Source organism: Bison bison, unplaced genomic scaffold, assembly GCF_000754665.1.
Source record: "Bison bison bison isolate TAMUID 2011002044 unplaced genomic scaffold, Bison_UMD1.0 scf7180017864389, whole genome shotgun sequence".
NCBI classification, from domain to species: domain Eukaryota; kingdom Metazoa; phylum Chordata; class Mammalia; order Artiodactyla; family Bovidae; genus Bison; species Bison bison.
This window is the reverse complement of record NW_011494961.1, coordinates 3,896,311-3,921,102: the sequence shown is the minus strand read 5'-3', so window position 1 is coordinate 3,921,102 and position 24,792 is coordinate 3,896,311. Positions and strand designations below refer to the sequence as shown.

The window sequence follows — 24,792 nt, the reverse complement described above, 5'->3', positions numbered from 1 at the left end:
GAGAAGGAAATGGCAACCCACTCCAGTGTTCTTGCCTGGAGAATCCCAGGGACGGGGGAGCCTGGTGGGCTGCCGTCTGTGGGGTCGCACAGAGTCGGGCACGACTAAAGTGACTTAGCAGTAGCAGGGGGCATGTAGAATTCTTTTTTTGTTTTATTTCTTTTTGGCTGCACCATGTAGCATGTGGAATCTTAGTTCCCTGACCAGGGATTGAACCTGCACCCCCGGCAGTGGAAGCGCAGAGTGTTAACTACTGGATCGCCAAGGAAGTTGCATAGAATTCTAATATGGTATATGTCAGTTCATATTCTATAAGAAAATATTTTTTAAATTTAGGAAAAAATCACTAAAACTACATAAATGTGCACGAACAATTGACTTATTCAATGTGCCTTTGACAATTATCTTTGAACAGAACATAGTGAACAAAAGTGTGGTGACTCTAATCAAAACACGTGTAATTAATCCTCTTAAGTGAAATTATAACCAGAGGAGAAAGGCTTTAGGTCAGGGTAATCTTTGTAATGATTTCTTTACATAATTCATGTTAAAGTAATAGTTAAATCTATGGAAAGATGTCATTAGTAGAGGGAACTGAACTGCTCAAATATGCCACACTTCTTACATGTGGGAAAGTGTTAGTTGCTATCGTGTCTGACTTTTTGTGATTCCCTGGACTGTAGTCCCCAAGGCTCCTCTGTCCTTGGAATTCTCCAGGCAACAATACTGGCGTGGATAGCCATTGCCTTTTCCAGGGCATCTTCCTGACTCAGGTCTCCCGCATTGCAAGTAGATTCTTTACTGTCTGACCACGAGGAAAGCCAGGAAAAGGAAACCAAATAGAAGTGGAGCTTCTCCGATTGTAAAGGACTGTACCTTGTTGGGATGCCGCAGGATTTTAATATATACCCAGATTCTCATCAAGCTTCATATTATGTGCTGGGTTCCCGTATTAAACATTGCTAATCAGAAGTGGCACAATCTAAACATCTTTTGTTTTTTATTTTTATTGAGGTATAGTTGATGTACAATATTATATAAATTATAAGTATGCTATGCTATGCTAAGTCACCTCAGTCGTGTCTGACTCTGTGCGACCCCGTAGACGGCAGCCCACCAGGCTCCCCCGTCCCTGGGATTCTCCAGGCAAGAACACTGGAGTGGGTTGCCATTTCCTTCTCCAATGCATGAAAGTGAAAGTGAACGTGAAGTCGCTCAGTCGTGTCCAACTCCTAGCAACCCCATGGACTGCAGCCTACCAGGCTCCTCCGTCCATGGGATTTTCCAAGCAAGAGTACTGGAGTGGGGTGCCATTGCCTTCTCCGAAATTATAAGTATAGTGATTCACAATTTTTAAAGGTTACTCTCCATTTATAAATAAGTTTATAAAATGTTGGCTATATTCCCTATGCTGTAAATTATATATCGTTCTAGCTTATTTTGTGCATAATGGCTTGCATCTCTTATTCCTCTACTCCTACGCTCCTCTGCTCCTTTAATGCTCCTCCTTTCCTCTCCCCCTTGGTAACTGCTAGTTTGTCCTCTATATCTGTGAGTTTGCTTCTTTTTCGTTACATTCACTAGTTTGTTGTATTTTGGATTCCACATATAAGTGATATCATACGGTATTTGTCTTTCTCTATCTGACTTATTTCACTGAGCATAATACCCCCCAAGTCCACCCATATTGCTGCAAATGGCAAAATTTCATTCTTTATGGCTGAATATTATTACATAGAGTGTGTATCTCTATATATGTATATATCGCACAGCTTCTTTACCCAGTCATATGTTGATGGACATTTAGGTTGCGTCCATATCTTGGCAATTGCAAATAACGCTGTTATGAACATCAGGGTGCAGGCATCTTTTTGAGTTAGTATTTTTGGTTTGTTTCAGGTGTATACCCAGGATGGAGTTGCTGAGTCACATAGGAGTCCTATCTGTAGTTTTTTGACCTCTATACGGTTTTCCACCATGGCTGCACGAATTTACCTTCTCACTGACAGTATACAAAGATTTTCTTTCTCCACATTTTTACCGTTTGTTGTTTGCTGTCTTTTTGATGATAGCCATTCTGACAGGCGTGAGGTGATATTTCATTGTGGTTTTGATTTGCATTTCCCTGATGGTTAGTGATGTTAAGCGTCTTTACATGTGCCTGTTAGCCATCTGCATTTCTTCTTTGGAAAAATGTCTGTTCAGTTCTTTTCCCCTTTTTTAAAAAAAATGAATTGTTTGGTGTTCTTTTGCCCCCCACTCCCGTTTTTTTTTTAATTGAATTGTTTGGTTTTTTGATGTTGAGTTGTATAAGCTCTTTATATATTCTGAATATTAACCCCTTATCCATCATATTGTTTACAAATATTTTCTCCCACTCAGTAGGTTGTATTTTTCACTCTCCACACAAATTCTTACATACACACCACGCATACACCTGTGCACATATATGTTAGTTTAATTTTATATATCTTGTTACAGATACAAGAATGTGGAGGTAGAAGTAAATATATAGTTTCCCTATGAGTGAAGTGAGGTGTATTTTATATGCATAATAATTCTAAAAGGAAATAGCCTCTCTCACTGGTATCTTGGTCAAAATAATTTAAACATGCCGATCATCTCTTTCATTTAGAAGTTAGTCTTATTGTAACTACTGGGGATAGTGCAGTGTATTGCTATGTGTTGTTATACACTATAATCCCTTCTTCTTTGGATAATTTTTGCAATAATGGAAGCTTATGTTACTGCTTTATGTAAAATTTCCCCCTCCAGAAAAGAACAATTTTATAATAATAAAACTATAACAATTTTACCAATTTTATTAAAAATTGTTTAACAATTTGAGCAATAATAACAATTTTATAATAATAAAATTATAGTTTATTATTTCTCAGAAACAGGATCCTAATAGTTCTATGTAGTCAGTATCAGTAAAATACCATTTCTTTCTGTGTTTCTTTACTAATGTCATAGTTGGCAGTTATCTGTTAAACTAATTAAGCTCAGAGAATGTTGAGTCCATGGCCTATCTAACCAATTCCATTGTTAAGTTTTCCCGTGATTTCAACTGTAAGATAATAATGATGCAGATGGAGGGCATACATGCGTGCTAAGTAGCTTTAGTCGTGTCTGACTCTTTGCTACCCTGTGGACTGTAGCCCGCCAGGCTCCTCTGTCCATGGGATTCTCCAGGCAAGAACACTGGAGTGGGTTGCCATGTCCTCCTCCAGGGGATATTCCCAACCCAGGGATCGAACTTGCATCTTCTGAATATCAGGCAGCTTCTTTACTGCTGAGTCACCGGGGAAATCCTATAGTTGGAGGGCATCCTGACCCCATTACTCTATATTCACATACCCTTAGGAAGAGTTAGGCAAGATTCTATTTATAATTCTATTAGATAACCACAATAAATGGTTTCACAATAAAGGTGAAATAATATAACAAGTGTAAATGTTGCTAATCAGGATTTTATTTTTGAATTTATTTTTTAATTGGAGGAAAACTGCTTTACAATGTTGTGTTGGTTTCTGCCGTACGAGAATCAGTCAGAATGACATATATAATCTCTCCTTCTTTAGTCTCCCTCCCCTGCCCCCATCCCATCCCTCTGGCTTTCACAGATTGCCAGGCTGTCATATAGTATATGTTATATGGCAGTTTCCCACTAGCTATCCATTTTACACATGATAGTGTATACATGCCGATTTTAAACCAAGTTTTAAAATTTAGTGAGTCGTGAAAATGTACTTGATTCACCAAACTTCTCATTAGTTTAATTCATAGTGACCAGTGCATGTGTCTATTTGGCCTGTTTCACTTTATTGAACTTCTTCCTTTATTTTATCTTATTTCCACAAAGGTTTATTGATCTACTCTCTGTTAAACCCTGTGCTGGCCAGTGGAGACAACCTAAGATGAATAAGTCATGGCCTCATCTAACCTGGAGGGTCAGGCTAGTTGGGGAGATAGATATGTCAGCATATATTTGGGGATCCTGCTATAGCCATTGACAACATTTAGTGCAGTGTTGTTTTTATGACTGGTAGTCAACAAGCGTTTATGAATGACTGAATGATTCTCAGGGTGTTATGGAACCCCAGAGTAATGGAACTTGGTCAGACTTGAGGGGAGAAGGGTGGGTTGGGAGGGTGTTGTGAAGAAGTTTTCCGAAGCCTCTGGAAATAAACCCACAGGATCCACTTAATACAAATTCTTGTAGAAAATTAAAGGCAGGAGGAGAAGGGGACAACAGAGGATGAGATAGTTGGAGGGCATCACCGACTCAGTGGACGTGAGTTTGAGTAAACTCCGGGAGTTGGTGATGGACAGGGAGGCCTGGCATGCTGCAGTCCATGGGGTCACAAAGAGTTGGACACGACTGAGTGACTGAACTGAACCGTAGAAGTCAAAGAATAAAAAACAACTAATAGAGAATTCTCCATTTCTCATTAAACCTGACTTAAGCTCAGTTTTTAAAAAACGGTCTTGAGCATCTGAACCAAAGCTTAGTTTCGTGAGATGAATTAACCCTACTTTTGTTTTTAGTTATGTTTAAATTAGGAGATCCCTTACTTTTCAAAATTCTCTTTGGAGTTGATGCCAATACTCTTACCCCAACAAGTCAAGAATTTGTTTTGAAAGCTGCCTCAGAAGAAGTTCAGATATTCTGTGAAATGCAGTTAATAACTGGAGGGGTTTTTATTGACTGATTTCCAACAGAGAATTTGTAGTATAAGCTAATTTTTTTTTAAAGGCAATGCAAGCTACAAATACTTGATTTGCTAGTCCTTTCCCACTGCCATGTGTCAGGTACTATAATTAATTAAACACATTTCTTTTTAAAGCCACCTTTCCATACCTTTTTTACATTTCAGTGTAAAGTTAAGGAAGCTCTTTACCCTTCATAGAGTTAGAACTGAATAGCTGGAACCATTCTAGACAATTATAGTTCGTACATAGCACAAGGGTAAATTTAGAAAGTTACAGCAGGTCACATCCATTGTGGATAAAGCGGTACTTCAGTTGTGCCCTGGTCTTATGGGGAAATGTCAGCTGCATGCTATTAGTATTCTGAGCGCATGAGAAACCTCCCGTACAGATTTCTGTTTTAGTCTCACTGGTGTATGTATATACGTGTATACTGAAGTATATGTATACCTTGCAGTTTTTATTGTATCAGCACTTCCTGGCGTTCATGCAAGATGTTGATAGGTCAGCAGTATTTGCTTCCACAGGCAACACAAGAAGTGCTTTCCTATTCTTGGGAGTCTTGTTGACAGAGAAATGGTAAGGAATGAAGACAAATCCAGTATCACTGCAAAAAACCCCAGACCATCTCCCAGAGGTTACACCGTGGCCTCTGTCCATAGTCCACACACTCTCCCAGACCTTTGAGTCTTGCATTTTTAGCACATACCATGCTGTGATGGCACATCAGATTTCATTAGACCAGAACCACACTATTGTGTTCTCTCCAATTTTAGGTATGCTGTTTCCCCAGTTTTCTGATCTTGATTAGTATTATTGCTCATTACGTACCAAAGCTAGATGTTTCCAAGGTTTCCTTAATTTCTTCTTTTCCATAAACCCTTAAATTCAATTCCCCTAAATTGTATAACTTCTTTCCCCTGCATGTATGACACATCACTTCCTTTTTCACGTTGCTGTCCCCCAAACGTTGCTCACTAGGACCATTGCAATAGTATCCAGATTATCTGACAGACTTCATTCTCTTTACCTCTAACTCACCCTCGATATGTTACTCCAGTGATTATTTTGAGGACAGCATTCTGATCTTAGCAGTTCGTGCCCTTTCACCTAAAGGGTAATATTCAGTCTTCTTATTACAGCATGTAAGAACATTCACAGACTGGGCCCTGCCTTATGTTGAGAATTTTAACTTCTTTGTCATTTCCGAGTTTATAATTCACCACACTGCATTACTCATAGTTTCGTGCATACTGTGTTCTTCCCTACCACTATGACATTTCACTCGCTAGTCCTGTGCCTGCTGTGTTTTCCACCTAACTTATCACCAGGAACTTTGTAAAATACTGTGTTGCTATTCCTATTATATGTTTCAAATGTAAAATAGATTGTAAAACACACAAGCATTTATTGCTTGGATTACTGTTTCTAAATGGATATCCATGGATCCATTCTTGCCCACTTCTATCTAATTCATGGACTATGTTGCAGCTAAAACATATTTTCTAAATGCAGATCTTAAAATCTTTTGAGGGGATATATGTGTGTTGCATTGCTCAGTCGTCCTATCCCCATGGAATTTTCCAGACAGAATACTGGAGTGGGTTGCCATTTCCTACTCCAGGGAATCTTCCTGACCCAAGGATAGAACCCAAGTCTCTTGTGTCTCCTGCTTTGTCAGGCAGATTCTTTACCCACTGAGCTACCTGGGAAGCCTTTGAGGGGATAGATCATGTTTATTTCTTCTGTATTTAATTCTTTGCATTTAACACACTGCTTGACTTCAAAATTGTCTTATTCTCAACTAAATAACTTCTTATAAAGAACTGGTTAAATTCTTTTAACTATTAATTTTTTTTTTATTGAAGCATATTTGATTGACGATTTTGTTAGTCTCTGGTGTACAAAAAAAGTGATTCACACACATACATATATATTCTTTTTCCTATTCTTTCCATTGTGATTTATTAAAGGATACTGACTTTAATTCCCTGTGCTCTGCAGTTGGACCTTGTTGTTGATCCATCCTATATGTATATTTTATTATCAAAATAATCTGTTTTTAGACTAATTTGTTTTCACTTTTTCCAAACTGAAGCTTTGATTTTTCTAGTATGTACACATTTATGTCTTTTCAGTGATTTAATCAAGTTAATAAAATGAATCAAACTGGGAAATGATTTCCTTCTTATACAGTACACATATTGTGTATCCTTTAGGTATTTTTTAATTTAACTTTAAAGTTTTGTTGACTTTCAACTGTGCACCACTGGGCCAGCATAGAGAGAGTCAAGAAATGAGTGTAAAAAATGATTTTGTATGTTATATTTAGCATAATGTAGACTTTTTGAGAATTGGAATTTTGCTTTCCATGTAGATCATCACAAATGTGCAAAGAGCCTGAAAACTGTGTATACTCCTTTGGGACCCACATGCTTTGGAGAAGGGGTCGAATAAACAACTTCTTAAAGATTATATGCACATTAGAAGGATTTACTTTTGCCATTTTATAGATAACAATAAACTTAAGAACAGTTTAACCAAAGGGACTAGTGACTCAAATTATTTCCAATAAGCAACATAATTACCATGCTGAAATTCCTGACACCCAGTAATTAGAAAGATTTCTAAAAAAACAGAAATGCCAAGAGTGGCACAAATAGAGTTCTTAGGTCTGTTATTCCTATAGAATTAAAATATCGTCTTGGGACAAAAATGATACTAGAAAGTAATGAATTCAAATTCTTATTCTATTCTGGAGTAGATGTTAATATTATATAACATATGTACTCAAAAAAGTACAAGTAAAAAATCGAGTTACTCAGTTTTGATGCATTTTCCCTAATTTGGTCTTTTATGGGAAATGATTTCCTGTAAATGGGAAATGAGTCTAGAGTTACATTTTTAACAAGTAGAGTCAGGTTGTCACTGTGTGTGGTTGCTAAGCTGTAAATAAGTGAAAATCTTCTAGAAAATCAATCAGACTGCCAATTACAGATGTACACTGGACTATTGTAAACAGAAAGCCCTTCTGTATTTCCATGTGAGTTTTAGGAGGGCCACACTAAAATTAACAATGTAAGCATTGGAAAATATATGCAAGTTCTTTTAAAATAGTAGTCATATTTGAAGGTAAGCCATTGTGAAGCATTCCTTGGAAGAATGTATTTTCTTGTTCAGCCTTCAATAATTCAGTGCTAGAGAATCAACCTTTTTGTGTGTGCAGTATGACGGGGTGCGGTCAGTGCCTCATTTGTGCTGTGTCACGAAGCTGCTTTTGACTGAGTGATGTCTGCTTCAGAACAGATGGTCTAAAGATGAATAATCAAACCAATGGGGATAGAAATTCAGTGCCTACCTCAAGGGGGCAATAGTAAATTAACACTGTAGGATGCCCAGCGTAATAAAGAATTGATGAAAGACATTTTCACTTGGTTGGGTTTATTTTTGTCATATCACGACAGTTCTAAAGGCTTTCAAGGGAGACTAAAACCTAATTCAGGTTCATTTATACTGATCCTTGAGTATAGCAGTGGGATAAACTCTAATATACCTTTCCTCCCAAAGGCTCTGTAATATTTTAACACACGGATTAGGCAGGGAATGAGAAGAGTTTTGTGTAGAGAATATTTCTTAAAGAAAGAAGTAAATAAACAATGGTTACCAAATTATATCAAAAGCTCTCTTTTTTGTTCTGACTGGAGTGTTATTATGGTAGGTTATTATTCATTTATGAAACCTGCTCTTATGGCCAGTGCTGGGCAAAGGGAAATTCCTTTGGGGATTTGTGTATATGACAGAAAGCTTGATAATCTCTTCCATGTTTTGGCCCATGTTCATTTAAGTTTAAGATGGTGGCAGAACATTTTTACGGAGATGTCCAGCTCATTGAAAATTAGGAAAGATATTAGGCTTGGGATACAGATTGTTTTAAAAATATGTTTTTAATGTTTTACTCTCAATTAATACTGGTTGGAGATCCCAAAGCAATAGTAGAGAACTGTTTAGAATTCAATCCTATACAGATGCAGTGTGTGCTATTAAATTTCTATTGTGGAACTCTAGGTTTTCATTTTTTTTTTTTAATTGGAGGATAATTGCTTTACAGTGTTGTAGTGATCTCAGCCATACATCAACACAAATCAGTAATATTTATATATATCCCCTCCCTCATAAGGGGCTTCCCTGGTGGCTCAGATGGTAAAGCGTCTGCCTGCAGTACAGGAGACCAGGGTTCAATCCCTGGGTCGGGAAGATCCCCTGGAGCAGGAAATGGCGACCCACTCCAGTACTCTTGCCTGGAAAATTCCATGGACAGAGGAGGCTAGTAGGCTACAGTCCATGGGGTCGCAACGAGTCAGACAAGACTGAGCGACTTCTGACTTCCATTTCCTCCCTTGTAAGCCTCAGCCCACACGGCCACACCCGCCGCCCCCCATTCAACGTCCCCCATTCCCCACTCAAAGTCCCCTGCCCCCCATTCAATGCCCCCGCGCCCCCCATTCAACCCCTCTAGGTTGTCAGAGTGCCAGGCTGGGCCCTCTGTGTTGTGCAGCAGTTCCCCACTTGTTATTTACTTTACACATGATAGAATATACATGTCCATGCCACTTTCTCAATTTGCCCTACCCTCTCCTTCCTCCAGTGTTTCCACCAGACTATTTTCTATGTTTGTCTCTATTTCTTCTCAGTAAATAGGTTCACCAGTACTGTTTTTCCAGAAATCAGAAAGAGAAAGCCAAATATCAAATATTAATGCATGTATATGGAATCTGAGTTTTCATTAATTTTGGTGTTAGCATGTGAAATGCAGATTTCCATTATACCTTGGCTATTGAAAAAATTCGCGAATATTATGGAGAAACTAATATTCAGTAATATAAGATTTGTAGAATATTTTTTCTGGCCTTTGCATTGTTAGCATTCTGAATATAAATTAATAAAGCAGAACTTTTCAAATCCATCTGTTCAGGTAGTAGTGTGAGGGGTGGTGTATGGCATGAAGCCATAATGTGATGGGGTACCTCTACACCAAGAGGAAGCTGCAGTGCTTGAAAGTGGGGGTCACATGCCTGATCATATGCTGTTTTTTCCCAAGTATGATATGCTCTTTAGGGAGGAATATTAACTCTAGATAAACAGTTTAAAGCAATTATTAAGGTGCTTAGCTCACTGACTATAGTACTACCTTTAATCTGTCTAATTGAAACCTCCCAAAGAGCTTCCCTGGTGGCTCAGACAGTAAAGAATCCACCTGCAGTGCAGGAGACCTGGGTTCCTTCCCTGGGTTGGGAAGATCCCCTGGAGAAGGGAATGGCTACCTACTCCAGTATTCTGGCCTGGAGAATCCCCATGGACAGAGGAGCCTGGTGGGCTGCAGTTCATGGGGTCTGCACAGAGTCATACATGACTGAGTGACAATCACTTTCATACTTTCACTTTTGCAGAGTGTCTTATCCCTTGAAACAATCTGAAGCATTCAGTTGCAGTGTTCTAAAATTTAAAATTTTAAGATGAACCTGAAACTGTTTAATCTAATGTCTGACTTATAGCTATGGCAAAATTTTTCCCTTTTTCTGATTTCCTTAGATTTGTAAGTATTGTGGTGGAGGCATTACCATCTTCCCATTTAAATTCAGAAAAAAAAATTGACATGTTGTACTTTGTGACAGAATTTCTGAGTTCTGTAGGCGTTTTGGAGTCATAGGCAGAACATATAACTAGAATACAAATAATCAAAACCTGTTGATTTTCCTGACTTAGGAGAAGTTGTTTTAACTTTCAATTTATGATAATGTTCAGTAGAAAACTGAAACTTATAACCACTTAAGAAAGTTTCTACCTTTTCTTTGTAAAAGTTCCTGTTTTAGTGAAGGTTTCAGTATGTCTCATTTGTAATTTTTATTAAACCAAACTCATGTCAGCAAAACAGAGTTACTTTTCAAGTCAGACTTCTACTGTCTGATGATATACTGAGGAATTCATATTTCTTCTGTTTAATAATTATTTTTAAATGGATATATCTATATATAAATCACAGGGAGTCTGAAGTATAAAATAGTTATCAATCAAATGTACACTAGAATGATATTTTTGATTTAAGGTTTTTGTTCCTATTAGTTTTGTGTTCTTGCCATATTTTTAATTTATTGAGGACAGATATTATTACATTATTAATATTTTGACTCAGTGTTCAAAAACGTGATGCAGAAATTTTTTTAAGGTATAACATTATCTCTAACAGCTTACTTCTATTTATCATAGAAGACTTAACAGTCAAGATCTCTGAGCCATATCTGGTCTTCCTGGATTCTTGTTAAATATTTTTGAAGACCAGAGGAGTGCTATTAGAATACTATAATAAAAAGATGCTCCAGATGTTGACTTAGCGTCATATTTTGAGTTCAAGTACATAGCCATGTGTACTTAGTAATCTGCATTGTTTCTCTCTTGCCTGTGTGGCACCTTGAAAGTAAAAGAGCAAGTCATCCAGTTGTGTCTGACTCTGCCACCCTATGGACGGTAGCCTTCCAGGCTCCTTTGTCCATGGAATTTTTCCAGGCAAGAATTCTGAAGCAGGTTGCCACTTCCTACTCCAGAGGATTTTCCCGACTCAGGGATCCATCTCTTGGTCTCTTGGTCTCCTTCATTTGCTGCTGGATTCTTTACCTCTAGTGCCACCTGGGAAGCCCTGCATAATATGAATAATCTGCATTAGAAAAACTGCCTCCACAGTAAAAAAAAAAAGATATTGCTTTTGAATACTAATTTTTTCATCTATTTACTCTTCAGTGATTTTGTCACCATTGTGTAAGTTAGGAACAACTAATTTTCAGTGTCACCATCTTTTTGAAGATGGTATCCTATAGGCAGTTCTTCTCATGGATAATAATCTCAGGGAAAACATTGATAAAAAAATTTATCTAGTGTGCTAGTGCAAATCAATGTCAAAATGTCATATGAAGTTAAGAAAAAAATCTTTGTCTTTATGTAAAAGTAATTTCAAATGATCTTGCATATCAAATAGGTATTTGCTTGAAATATTCAGGTGCAATTTATTTGTTTAATTAAAGTTAGATACAATTCTCAATTTTATGTGTTAATCATTAATTATCTTAATATTTTAAAAGTGAAAATAAAAACACCTATATTTGAACTAAAATTCTTAAAACATATATCACTGAAGTAAAAACAACCTTTCGAGAGGTTATGTTAATTCTTTCTGAAGATCAGAGCTCCTTCAGCATTTTCCATTTAGTTGCAGTGTAAAGACCTGTTAAAATGACACTAAAAATGTAGCGTAATCAACATGCAGTGTTAATCAAGCTGCAGTGTACAAACTTATGTTTTATCACAATTTTTGTTATTAACAGTCAGCTGAATTGAAACTAAGTGGGGTTTTGCAGTGTCAAGTGTTCGTACAGTTAGGACACTTTAACAGTTAGCAGGATATTTTCAAATACTCTGGTCTTCCGGCAGCACTTTCTTATTTAAAGAAGATAATATGTATGCATCTATCCTTTGATTTGCCATTGTTGTTTTGCCTTTATAATTTACAAGATAAACTGCAATTTAAAAAAGCTCAGTCAGTGTCTACTGTGCCTATCATTGGGCTAAGTACCTTAAATCATATTTCATTCTTACAGCAATTCTGTAAAGCACATTTATTTTTTTGATAAGGAAATTGAGACCCACAAAGACTCAAGATCATACAACTTGTGATTTGCTGGACATAGTTTTAACTTATCCAACATTCCTAAGAAAAGACCTAAGGAATTGTAGAAATGTCCCTTATTTTATTATATTCATATTAAGATTTTTCCCCTCAAGTGATTTTAATATATTTTGTTTACTTTGTATTACTGTAAAAATGTAGATCTCAGGGTAGGCAGGTAAATGACCCCATTTATTTTAAAAGGAATAACTGTATCCTAAGAAAATAAGCAAATTCCCTAAGTTTCACAAGGAACATGTGCTTTCTTATGGTTAATCAGTTGGAAAATATTTGTGGAGGGTACAGGATAAGCCACAGAGTGAGGGGAGGTACCAAGTGTCACTTGCTAGGTTAGTTGAGGCTGGTGGCTAATTCATGCTAGAGGATGTGAGCGTCTCAAATATTAATAATATATTCCTCTCTTTGAAGTATGAAAATAGTTTGTAACCTCTAGAGTTATTTTTATTAGACTAATAATTAGTTTTTTATGAAAAACATTTTTGGGGGGCCTCACCATGTGGCTTGCAGGATTTTAGCACTCTGAGCAGGGATTAAACATGGGCCCTTGGCCTGTGAGAGCTTGAGTCCTAACCACTGGACTGCCACAGAATTCCTTATAGTGGTAATTTAAATGTAAAAATCAAACTACATAAAACTCCTTAAACTCTTAGACCATTACTAAAATGAAAGTTTTACAAGCTAAGCATGAACAGAAGTACAAAACTAGTATTATTCAAAAAAAAAAAAATAGCACCAATGTAATAGAATGAACAGGACTGTGTAAAACTAAGTCACAGATGTTGGTTTAATAGTAAAAAGATTTAACCTTGTATTTCTATAATGTATTTCTGAATTTGCCCTAAATAAAAATAATACAGAGCATACATTTTTAGAAGCATGTTATACAAAAATTATTAATACATTTAAACTTTTGTTTCCTACTATAGAATAAAAACATAAAGCTATCAGAGAACTTTGCCAATGCCAATATTGAAAGTGAAAGTGAAGTCGCTCAGTCATATCCAACTCTTCGGAATTTCCAGGCAAAAGTACTGGAGTGGGTTGCCATTTCCTTCTCCAGAGTATCTTCCCAACCCCGGGATCCAACCTAGGTCTCCCACATTGCAGGCAGACACTTTACCATCTGAGCCACTTGGGAAGCCAATATTAAAGGCATGCTATTTGATAATCATTTAAAACTCTCTTTATTTACTTAGTGATGGGATTAGTATTGTGCTAAAAATATGTACCTAAGCCAATAACACTGCAATTAGGAACCGAAAAACGTTTTACTCTGGATTTTCTGTTATACTTACTGCCAATAGTCAAGCCAAGTTGGACCACACAGAGATAGCATCTGAGCCTATTATTTGTAACTTTATTTTTTTATTAGTTTTTTTTTTTTTTGGCCATTCTGTGCAACATGTGGGATCTTTGTTTCCTGAGCAAGGATCAACCTGCTCCCTCCACAGAGGAAGTTTGGAGTCTTAGCCCCTGAACTGCCAAGGAAGTCCCTATTAATATGCTGGGTCTGTAGCTCAGTTAGTAAAGAATCTTCCTGTAATGCAGGAGACCCAGGTTCAATCCCTGGGTCAGGAAGATCCCCTGGAGAAGGAAATGGCAACCCACTCCAGTATTCTTCCTGGAAAATCCTATGGACAGAGGAACCTAAAGGGCTACAGTACCTGGGGTCACAAGAGTCGGACACAACTTAGTGACTAAACCAACGCTGATGTGCTACTGAGTGCTGTGCTCAGGTTCTGTAGTGCATCCTGCCATGTGTGATGGCCAGATTCTCTGACAAGTCTCTGTTCTAAGGCAAAATATTTTGCGTATTGTGCATCTGTTTGTATACCATCTCTCCTTCACCTGTTATGCATTGAATTATAAACACAAAGTCACATTCTAAAGATAGATGGCTGTACTCAGTAAAAGGGTAGCCATCTAGATGACCTGGAACATGCTTATATTCTCCTTGTTAGGCTGTTATTGAACTGTAAGCATAGACGTTTTGCAAAATCTTGGAGCAAACTCAAGGACCCCTGTGAGTGAGCCCCTGGATCTTTCGGGGAAGCACTCCTTCAGGCCGTAATGTGGCCCTGTGAACGCACATTCCTCCTTGCCTTTCATGTCCGCTCTGCTGGATGCTGAGAAAGTATTGTTTTTCTAACATTCGGATCAAAAAATGTACAGAACTGTGTCGAGAATAATTGAAGAGGAAATTTTTCTTTCTCGGCTTGAGATGCCACACTCGGGTTGTAAAAGGGACAAGTTTTAATGACATCCATCTGTTGCAGATTAAAATAAATGGAGCTCAGCGTTTGAATGCCTTGTTCAGAGTCAGACTTTATATAGGCATAAGTACAATTGGTTTTAGGATTGAGAGTTCTAGGGACAGACAGCAACAAAGCATAAAAAGTTAGTCTGTTTGTCAGACTTTGCTCTCAAAGGATTGTTGTTGCCTTCTTCTCTCTTTCTAGTGCTTTTTGTGCGTGAAATCTCCCGGGTCAAGCCAAGAGACAACAGTCTGTTTTGCAAGCATGCCTCTCCCACCACTAATGCCTAATTTTAATTTTTAAATTCTTACTTTTGTCATACTCAGAGGGAAATATAACATGGTAAACATTGCTGCATCTCTCACCAGGAGTCCCGGAATCCTCTTTCATCTCTGTGTTGATTGAAGGTAACCAGACTAAAAGCTGTTTATCCTAAGCTCTTATGTCAAGAGCTTTAATCACAGATTGACCTCTTTGTAGTACAGGGTTTGCAAGTGTTTATCTGGAAGTAGAAAAATATATACTTCTGTACCAATCTATACTTTTAACCTTCAATAATGTCAGTATCTACATATACATTTTGAAGTTTCATTTTAAGTTTGTTCTTGAAACTCATGATCTGAAAGCATTTTATAATAACACACTTAGTTGCATTTGCAAAATGCATTTCCAATGCGTTTTCTTACTTTGGAAAAACTAAATCCCTTAATGGGGTTCTAGAAGAATACAGCTTATAGCAAAATTTACTGTGACTCAACTGCTGAAGAGATCCTTGCCAGGATAGCTCACGTGTTTCCTTTCTATTGGCTCTAGCCTGTCTAAAAACCTGGAAACTTTTTTTTTTTTTTTGGCTAGAATTCCAAGGACTGGACTTAAGTCTTTTACTTGTCTTTACTTTTTAGGAGTTTGATTCAGAAAAGAGAAAATTAGTTATTAAAACTTGTTATTGTGTAACAGCAAAAGCAATCCTCAATGTCATGCCCAGCCCCTACAGAAGGTTCTGAGAGGGTCTAATAGGTACCCCTCCATGACACCTAAAGTCCCTTCAGACCAACAATAGCACCCCCCTCAAGCTTCTGCAGGGTGTCTCTGGGTGTTTCTTCATTCCTGCAGGGTCAGCTGCACCCTCTGGCTCTACTTCTGTTCATGGCATTCTTTTTTTTTTACAGGAATGATAGCGAACCCTGATCTTAGTTTGTGAGTTTGATCATGTTAGGCATGTAGAGAGAGACAATCAACTGGCTTTTTAATGTAGTGTGTACTTTACTGTCTCTTTCCTTATTCCGAAGTTAATGTGTTTCTAAGTAGTTTGTCTCAAGCCAACTCTTCATTTTTCTCGGTGCATAGATGGCTGATAAATTTGAGGCTAGAGCTGTCAGCCAAGAATTCTCTCTCTAGCTAAGGCACTCTATCAAGCAAGTGCCAGGATTTACAGAGCAAATAGGTAGACCAAGGGCATACTGAGGTTATCACAAACAAACTAAACCTATAGCTGAGGTTAGGTAGCTACAGTAACCTCTGCTTTGATACCTTGCACAGATGAGGCATTACAGCAGATAAGACTTGCTTTGACACTGAGAAACAGGAGTTAAACCTTGGATCTTCCACTGAAAAATTCTGTGACCTTGAAAATTTTCTAAACCTCTTTCCTCACCTATTAAATGAGCATGATAATAGTTGCTTTCTCCTAGTATTATTGTAATCACAGTACAATGCATATGACTTCTTAGCTCTGTGCCTGACCCACCGTAAACATTCATGTGCTCAGTCGCGTCTGACTCTGTGGCCCCATGGACTGTAGCCCACCAGACTCCTCTGTCCATGGAATTTTCCAGGCAAGAACACTGGAGGGGGATGCCACTTCTTACTCCAGGGGATCTTCCAGACCCAAGGATTGAACCTGTGTCCTGCATCTCCTGCGTTGGCAAGTTGATTCTTTACCACCAGCGCCACCTGAAAAGTGCTTGACATTCATAAGTATTACTTATAATTATGAAGCCTTGTGTACCGGATGGAAGTACTTTCTAGGCATCATCTTTAATATAGTGTGTAATATTTGTGCATACTAAGTCACTTCAGTCATGTTGGACTCTTGTAGCCCGCCAGGCTCCTCTGTCCATGGGGATTCTCCAGGTGAGAATACTGGAGTGGGTTGCCATGCCCTCCTCCAGGGGATCTTCCCAACCCAGGGATCGAACCCGCATCTCGAGGCGAATTCTTTACCACTAGTACTACCTGGGAAGACCATGTAATATATAGCATGTGGATTCATTTTTAAAAACCTAGATATGGGAAATAATGTTGTCATACTTTCTGTGACCTAATGTTATTTAATGGTTGTTTTGTAATAACTAATGTTTCTTGTGGGATATTGATGGAGCATAATGCAAAGAATTATCATGTTTCACTTTTAAGTGCTGGGGCAAGAAACTTGAAGGAGGAAACTCTTCCTGGAATTTAGAATTTGCTGCAAATCACAAATACTTCCACAGAATAGGCATTTCAAAGTGAGTTCCCATTCAGTCCCTGCAGCATTGCAGATATGCTGGGGGCACCCTGCCATGAGCAGAGCTTTCAGGAAGGATGAAGTGTGAGGCATCACAGCAGAGCGGGGCGGGGGAAGGCAGCACTATGTTAGTCACACCGGGATGCGTTTCTGAAGGCTCCGCGCGTGCAGTCCAGATGCGCAGATTGCAGTCATACCTTTCGACTCCTCATAAATTATCTATCGAATTTGTAAATATATATGGCATTGTGGTATTTGGCTTAAATGTGAGGTGATTTTGTCTTAGGGTGTTCAGTCTTCCCCTGTGGAAATCATCCTAACAGTCTGCAAGTAATTCCATATTTGAGACTCCCAGAGGAAACACTTCCATTTCTATATCTGTACTTCATCACCAGTCATAGTAAATAGGTCCAAGAATATGCCAGGGGCCCTTGCAGAGTCCTTTCGAGAGAGAAGGAGGCAGGCAGTATAGCCTACTGGGGAGAATGGTGGATTAAGAGCCATCCCACCTGCATCTCCCTTTCTAGTAGGCCCCTTTTCATAGGGCTCTCCTATTGTAGGTAGGTTGCTGTCTTCTCTTTGCACGTGTGTGCGTGCTAAGTTGCTTCAGTCGCATCTGACTCATTGCAATCCTATGGAGCATAACCTGCCAGCCTCCTCTGTCCATGGGGATTCTCCAAACAAGAATACTGGGCTGGGATGCCATGCCCTCCTCCTGGGGGGTCTTCCTGATCCAGGGATTGAACCCACATCTCTTATGTCTCCTGCATTGGCAGGTGGGTTCTTTACCACTAGTGCCACTTGGGAAGCCCATTTCCTCTTTAGTCAGATGTTATACCACAAGATCTATAAAGTGATGCCAGTATCTTGGAACCTAATGAAGTTATCATCATCCTTGTGTTAAGGTTTGAAAATCGGACTTTGTCAGCAAGTCAGAGAGGCAAGGTACCTATGGCTACGTCTCTGAAATAGCCTCCTTTGGACATATTTCTTGGTGGGGGTGGGGGTTTTCAGCTGATTTTCCCAGGATCAGGTTTTGAGAGGAATGGACTCAGGATGAGGACTTAGAAGGCAGTTTCCACTCGGACTGATCATCTTTACCAAGAGATTTGAGTCTGGTATTATGTCAGCTGGTTTAAATTTAATCTTGTTTTTCCAACATCACTAGGATCACAAAATTTGCATTGGCCCAGTCTGCACCTGCCAGCTAGCACTATCTGCTTTCCTCAAAGCATCCTTGCAACTTTCTGTTTTTCCCGTATCATAAGGACAGATGACTGTCAGGCGACCCATAGTCAGTATTCTCCCTCAGATGCATCTGAAAACCAGTCAAGGAAGAAAGAGGAAACCCAGTACCTTTCATTTCTTTTCAGTTTTTGATTCCTTTTTGGCTTCATACTAGGCTCAGTATAAAGTCCCTAGCTTCCTGAAGCAAAAATGAATGGGTAACAGTGGATTTGGGGGTAGTATAAATTCATCTTCACATGTCTTTATTTGGAATAAAGCAGTAAAATTATTTTAATGATTCTTTTACACTCTTTAATAGAGCAGAATGTATTCCCATTGACCTTAATGTCCTTAGCTCTCTAGAAATGTTGTGAGGTTGCTCACTTGTCCTGTTAATTATTATTAAGTGTTTTAAATTCAGGTTTGAATTATTTTGCAGCCAAAGCTTTTCTGATCTGCGGTGCAAACATTCTTGTTTCTTTGTTTTTGATATGTTCTCGCTTGATCAGTAATTCACTGAAGCTCTTTTCTGTTTCTCACAGTCTGACAGCAATGCAAGCTTCCTCCGTGCCGCCAGAGCAGGCAACTTAGACAAAGTCGTGGAATATCTGAAGGGGGGCATAGACATCAATACCTGCAACCAGGTAAGCACCCTGCAGCAGCCTCTGTATTATACGCTGAAGGCACACCTGTTACCTATAGGTACACTCAGAGAGCCCAGCAGGGTTTTTTGTCTTTTGTTAAATTTACTAAAATAGCACCAGTCCAGAATTATGAAAGTTTATTTTTGCCTCCTTACCAACTTTTGAAGCCTCAGACATTTGTATCTAGAGCTAATAATACCAGCAAAGTAGATAGATCAAAAATGATTGAACATCAGTTTTGCCTATGAAATGATCTGGGCTGCCCTTAGCTGAAATACTGCTCATTTATTATCAACTAATTATCCAGATGCTGGCTTCTATTCTTGTCTGCTGTAAGCCTTTTATTCAGGGGGTAACTGATTATTACAACTTGGGATAGAGAAATAAAAGGATAAAGTCAAAATTATGTACCCACTTACCCGTCCCTACCCTGCCATTACTTTTTAAGTATGGATTTGAGTGAGAAGAGTTTGAAACTGTTGGCTTAAATGAGGTGTTTGGATTATTTATTTATCACACCCATTTGCTAAGGACTTTAGATGTTATTATACATTTTGGATATTATTTGATCCCAGGGATGTTGAGATTTTTGTGTTTTCTATAAGATTTTAATACCATGAATAAAAGTGTCTTGTGAACTCCAGTATTCACTATAATGTGCTAAATGTTGTGATGTGTGTGTGTGTGTGTGTGTGTATGACAGAGCTAACTGGGAAATGAATAATCCTGGCTAATTATAAGCTGCTGCTGCTGCTGCTAAGTCGCTTCAGTCGTGTCCGACTCTGTGCGACCCCATATACGGCAGCCCACCAGGCTCCACCATCCCTGAGATTCTCCAGGCAAGAACACTGGAGTGGGTTGCCATTTCCTTCTCCAATGCATGAAAGTGAAAATTGAAAGTGAAGTCGCTCAATCATGTACGACTCTTAGCGACCCCATGGACTGCAGCCCACCAGGCTCCTCCATCCATGGGATTTTCCAGACAAGAATACTGGAGTGGGTTGCCATTGCCTTCTCCAAATTATAAGCTAGCAGGAGATAAATTTCATTGTCTAGTTCGAAATCATCTGTAGAATGTCATATATATCCTGATATATATACCTGATGTGTATTATACCCAGTTACATTCAATTTATACTCCCCTGAGATTAGTAAATCTTTCAAATACACCTTCTCAAAAACTGAATCTGGTGTCTTTTCATAGTCACACTTGCTCTCCTCCCAAATTCCTACCTGCTGATTATCTTTTTGTTGTTCAGTTGCTAAGTTATGTCTGACTCTTTGTGACCCCATGAATTGCAGAATGCTAGGCTTCTCTGTCCATCACTATCTCCCTCAGTTTGCTCAAACTCGTCCATTGAGTTGGTGATGCCATCTCATCCTCTGTTACCCTCTTCTCCTTCTGCCTTCAGTCTTTCCCAGCATCAGGGTCTTTTCAAGTGAGTCGCTCTTCCCATCAGGTGGCCAAAATATTGGAGCTTCAGCTTCAGCATTAGTCCTTTCAATGAATATTCAGGGTTGATTTCCTTTAGGATTGACTGATTTGATCTCCTTGTTGTCCAAGAGACTCTCAAGAGTTTTCTCTAGCACTACATTTCAAAAGTATCAATTCTTTGGTATTCAGCCTTCTTTATGGTCCAACTCTCGCAAGCATACATGACTACTGGAAAAACCATAGCTTTGACTATATGGACCTTTGTCGGCAAAGTGATATCTCTGCTTTTTAGTACACTAAGTTCGTCATAGCTATTCTTCCAAGGAGCATCTTTTAATTTCGTGCTGCAGTCACCGTCCACACTGATTTTGGAGCCCAAAAAAATAAATCTGACACTGTTTCCACATTTTCCTCATCTATTTGCTATGAAGTGATTAGACTGGATGCCATGATCTTCGTTTTTTGAATGTTGAGTTTTAAGCCAGCTTTTTCACTCTCCTCTTTCACCTTCATCAAGAGGTTCTTTAGTTCCTCTTCACTTTCTGTCATTAAAGTGGTATCATCTGCATATCTGAGGTTGTTGATATTTCTCCCGGAAATCTTGATTCCAGCTTGTGCTTCCTCCAGCCCAGCATTTTGCATGATGTACTCTGCATATAAGAAGTTAAATAAGCAGGGTGATAATATACAGCCTTGACATACTCCTTTCCCAGTTTTGAAACAGTCTGTTGTTCCATGTTTGGTTCTAACTGTTGCTTCTTATCCTGCATACATGTTTCTCAGGAGGCAGGTCAGGTGGTCTGATATTCCCATTTCTTTAAAAAATATTCCACAGTTTGTTGTGATCCACACAGTGAAAGGCTTTTTCACTTTTCATTGAAAAACATAGTCACTTTCCTTACTGATACTTAGTTCCCACAGGTTTCCACCCTTGTCTTCTCCCCTACTCCCGTCCAGCACCCCTTTCCTGGTTCATTTTCCACATCCACAAATTTGCATTAACCCGCAGTATGGTCACTCACCATAGTTGCCGTAGATCCTGCTTAATTAGGTTCTGTCTTCATCTTGTCACTTTGGTCAATCTCTATGCTGTCTTGAGTCATCTTTCTAAAATAAAAATATTTTTATGGTACTCCTCCACCCTCAAACTTTTACGGCTTCCAATGCTTAGATCAGTGTGGTTGTTATATAAAAATTACCTGCAGACTTTTGCAAAGGGTGCAGGGTTTTCCTTGCTCCTCCCAAGACTTTCCACCATAGGAAGTATTGTCACCAACGGCAATATTTCTTGTCCTTTAGGGAAGTATATCTCTTGGCATCAAAAATATTGAGTGCAGCTTGCTTTTAGGAATCAGTCTGCTATAACCCTGAGCATCCCTATGTATTGCTTTGGGTATGACAAGAATGAAAGACACTGAATGCTGTTTATCTGGGGAATTTCTCAGGGTAGTGTTTGCAGTGAGCAACCTTAAGGGATTAGGTAGCTCATTCCTTCAGAGAAAAAGCAGGCTTGTTCATTCTTAGTTTAAAAGCTGTGAATCTGGATGCTTGGGGCTAGTGCACTGGGACGACCCAGAGGGATGGTATGGGGAGGGAGGAGGGAGGAGGGTTCAGGATGGGGAACACATGTATACCTGTGGCGGATTCATTTTGATATTTGGCAAAACTAATACAATTATGTAAAGTTTAAAATTTAAAAAAAAAAAAAGCTGTGAATCCCTGAAGGTTAGTTCTTTAACATAACCCATGGTATGCACAGGTACCCATGGTCCTCTGTGTCCCTTCCTTGGGTTTGGGAGGGGACATAGGGAACTGGTGTAGGCAATATGTTGACAGGCAGCCGATTCTTTGCTGTGAACTCTGAAATCAATTGAGCTTCCCTCGTGTCTCAATAGTGAAGAATCCACCTGCAATGCAGGAGCCTCAGGAGATGCAGGTTCAATTCCTGGGTCGGGAAGACGCCCTGCAGTAGGACATGGCAACCTACTCCAGGATTCTTGCCTGGGAAATCCTATGGATAGAGGAGCCTGGCAGGCTACAGGCCATAGGGTCGCAAAGAGTTGGGCATGAGTGATGTGACTTAGCGCGCATGCATGAAGTCCATTGTCTCTCATCTAGGAGACTCGTGTCTTCTTCTAGCATCAGGAAGCAGTAGCAGTTTATCAGTGTAGCTTATAGGTAAGATAAAACAGCAGACCTTACATAGTTCTTGGCACTGACATATGGAATCAAGCCAAACGCCTTTATCCTAGTATATAAGATCTTCACATTTTATACCTCCATTTCTTATCTATCTTATATTTTGTTATGAATTCATTTAATATGTTTCTAGTATTTTTTTGCACAAATAATTTGGGGTTTTCATATATTAAAAGAGAAAGAACATCCAAATTCCTATTGTTTTTGCTGTTCAGTATCCAAGTCACGTCCGACTCTGTGACCCCATGGGCTACAGCATGCAAGGCTCTGCTGTCCTTTACCATCTCCTGGAGTTCGCTCAATTTCTTGTGCATTGGGTCGGTGATGCTATTTACCAATCTCATCTTCTGCTGCCCCCTTCTCCTTTTTCCTCAATCTTTCCCAGCATCAGGGTCTTTTCCAATGAGTCAGCTCTTCATATCAGGTGACAAAAGTATTGTAGCTTCAGCTTCAGTATCAGTCCTTCCAATGAATACTCACGGTTGATTTCCCTTAGGATTGACTGGTTTGATCTCCTTGTAGCTTAAGAGATTCTCAAGAGTCTTCTCCAGCACCACAATTCAAAAGCATCAATTCTCTGGCACTCAGCCTTCTTTATGGCCCAACTCTCATATCCAAACATGACTATTGAAAAAATACAGCTTTGACTATATGAAATTCCTGTATAGATGTATGAACTTCCTCCAAATTCCTGTATAGACATAGGAACTTCTTCCAAAACTGCCTGTGAGAATGAATATAAATTGTTTGAATATTTTAACATGCTATTTTAGAGTTTTTTCAAGTACATGAAATACGTTCTCCCAATTTTAATACCAATTCGTTAACATTCTATATGCTAGTAAAAAGGCATGAAACTGTTTGAAGTATTAGTTCATTTAGATAAAATCATCATAAGTGATGCCGGAAGAGGAACCCAAGGAAAACGACATTAACCTCAGTCAAACCAAGTCCACTTTACCCTAAAATATAAGAAATATCTTAATCATATAAAAGATCTTAGGTCTTTGTTTTTTTTAAAAGAAAAACTCTCAGCAGTAAATGCTCACTTCTTATCTGCTTTATAGAGTTGTGAACCTAACTTCTTGAGTTACCTAGAAAAGTTTTTAGTAGCTTAATATTTTTCTTGTGGCCCAGTGTGCACTAACACATGACTATAAAAGGGAAGAGCATTTGTTTTTGTGAGAAGGCAACAATGTCATGAAATCACACAGAATTTAGATCCCAGATGCTCAAGTTTAAGTTCTATCTCCACTTTCATCAAGTCATTTCAAGTTAGAAAGTGACATTTTTCTAATCTCTAGGACAAGAAAATAATAATACATTCAATTTTACGCACTGAGCAGCAATGTGAATTAAATATGAAATATGAAAGGACTTTCTAAGGTGTACATATTCTAACTGCAATGACTGTGTATTATCCACCGAGAACCAGTAAAATTGAAGTTGACCTCCTTGCAAAGTATGAGGTTGATTCTCCTCAGTCACCAGAATTTACCAGGTAATAAAGTAATGCAGAGTTCCAAAGAGTAGCAAGGAGAGATAAGAAAGCCTTCCTCAGCAATCAATGCAAAGAAATAGAGGAAGACAACAGAATGGGAAAGACTAGAGATCTCTTCAAGAAAATCAGAGATACCAAGGGAACATTTCATGCAAAGGTGGGCTTGATAAAGGACAGAAAAGGTATGGACCTAACAGAAGCAGAAGATATTAAGAAGAGGTAGCAAAAATACACAGAAGAACTGTACAAAAAATATCTTCATGACCCAGATAATCATGATGGTGTGATCACTCACCTAGAGCCAGACATCCTGGAATGTGAAGTCAAGTGGGCCTTAGAAAGCATCACTACGAACAAAGCTAGTGGAGGTGATGGAATTCCAGTTGAGCTATTCCAAATCCTGAAAGACAATGCTGTGAAAGTGCTGCACTCAATATGCCAGCAAATTTGGAAAACTCAGCAGTGGCCACAGAACTGGAAAAGGTCAGTTTTCATTCCAATCCCAAAGAAAGGCAATGCCAAAGAATGCTCAAACTACTGCACAATTGCCCTCATCTCACATGCTAGTAAAGTAATG

The 24,792-nt window shown here is 38.7% G+C and overlaps 1 protein-coding gene across 1 annotated transcript in view; it reads left to right on the top strand.

Annotated features, from left to right (window-relative positions):
* ANK2 (ankyrin 2, neuronal) overlaps positions 1–24,792 on the top strand; it is a 252,844-nt gene that overhangs the window by 15,438 nt on the left and 212,614 nt on the right. Inside the window, 1 exon segment of the mRNA XM_010858507.1 lies at positions 18,979–19,080. Within this exon segment, the coding sequence (XP_010856809.1) occupies positions 18,979–19,080 (102 nt within the window).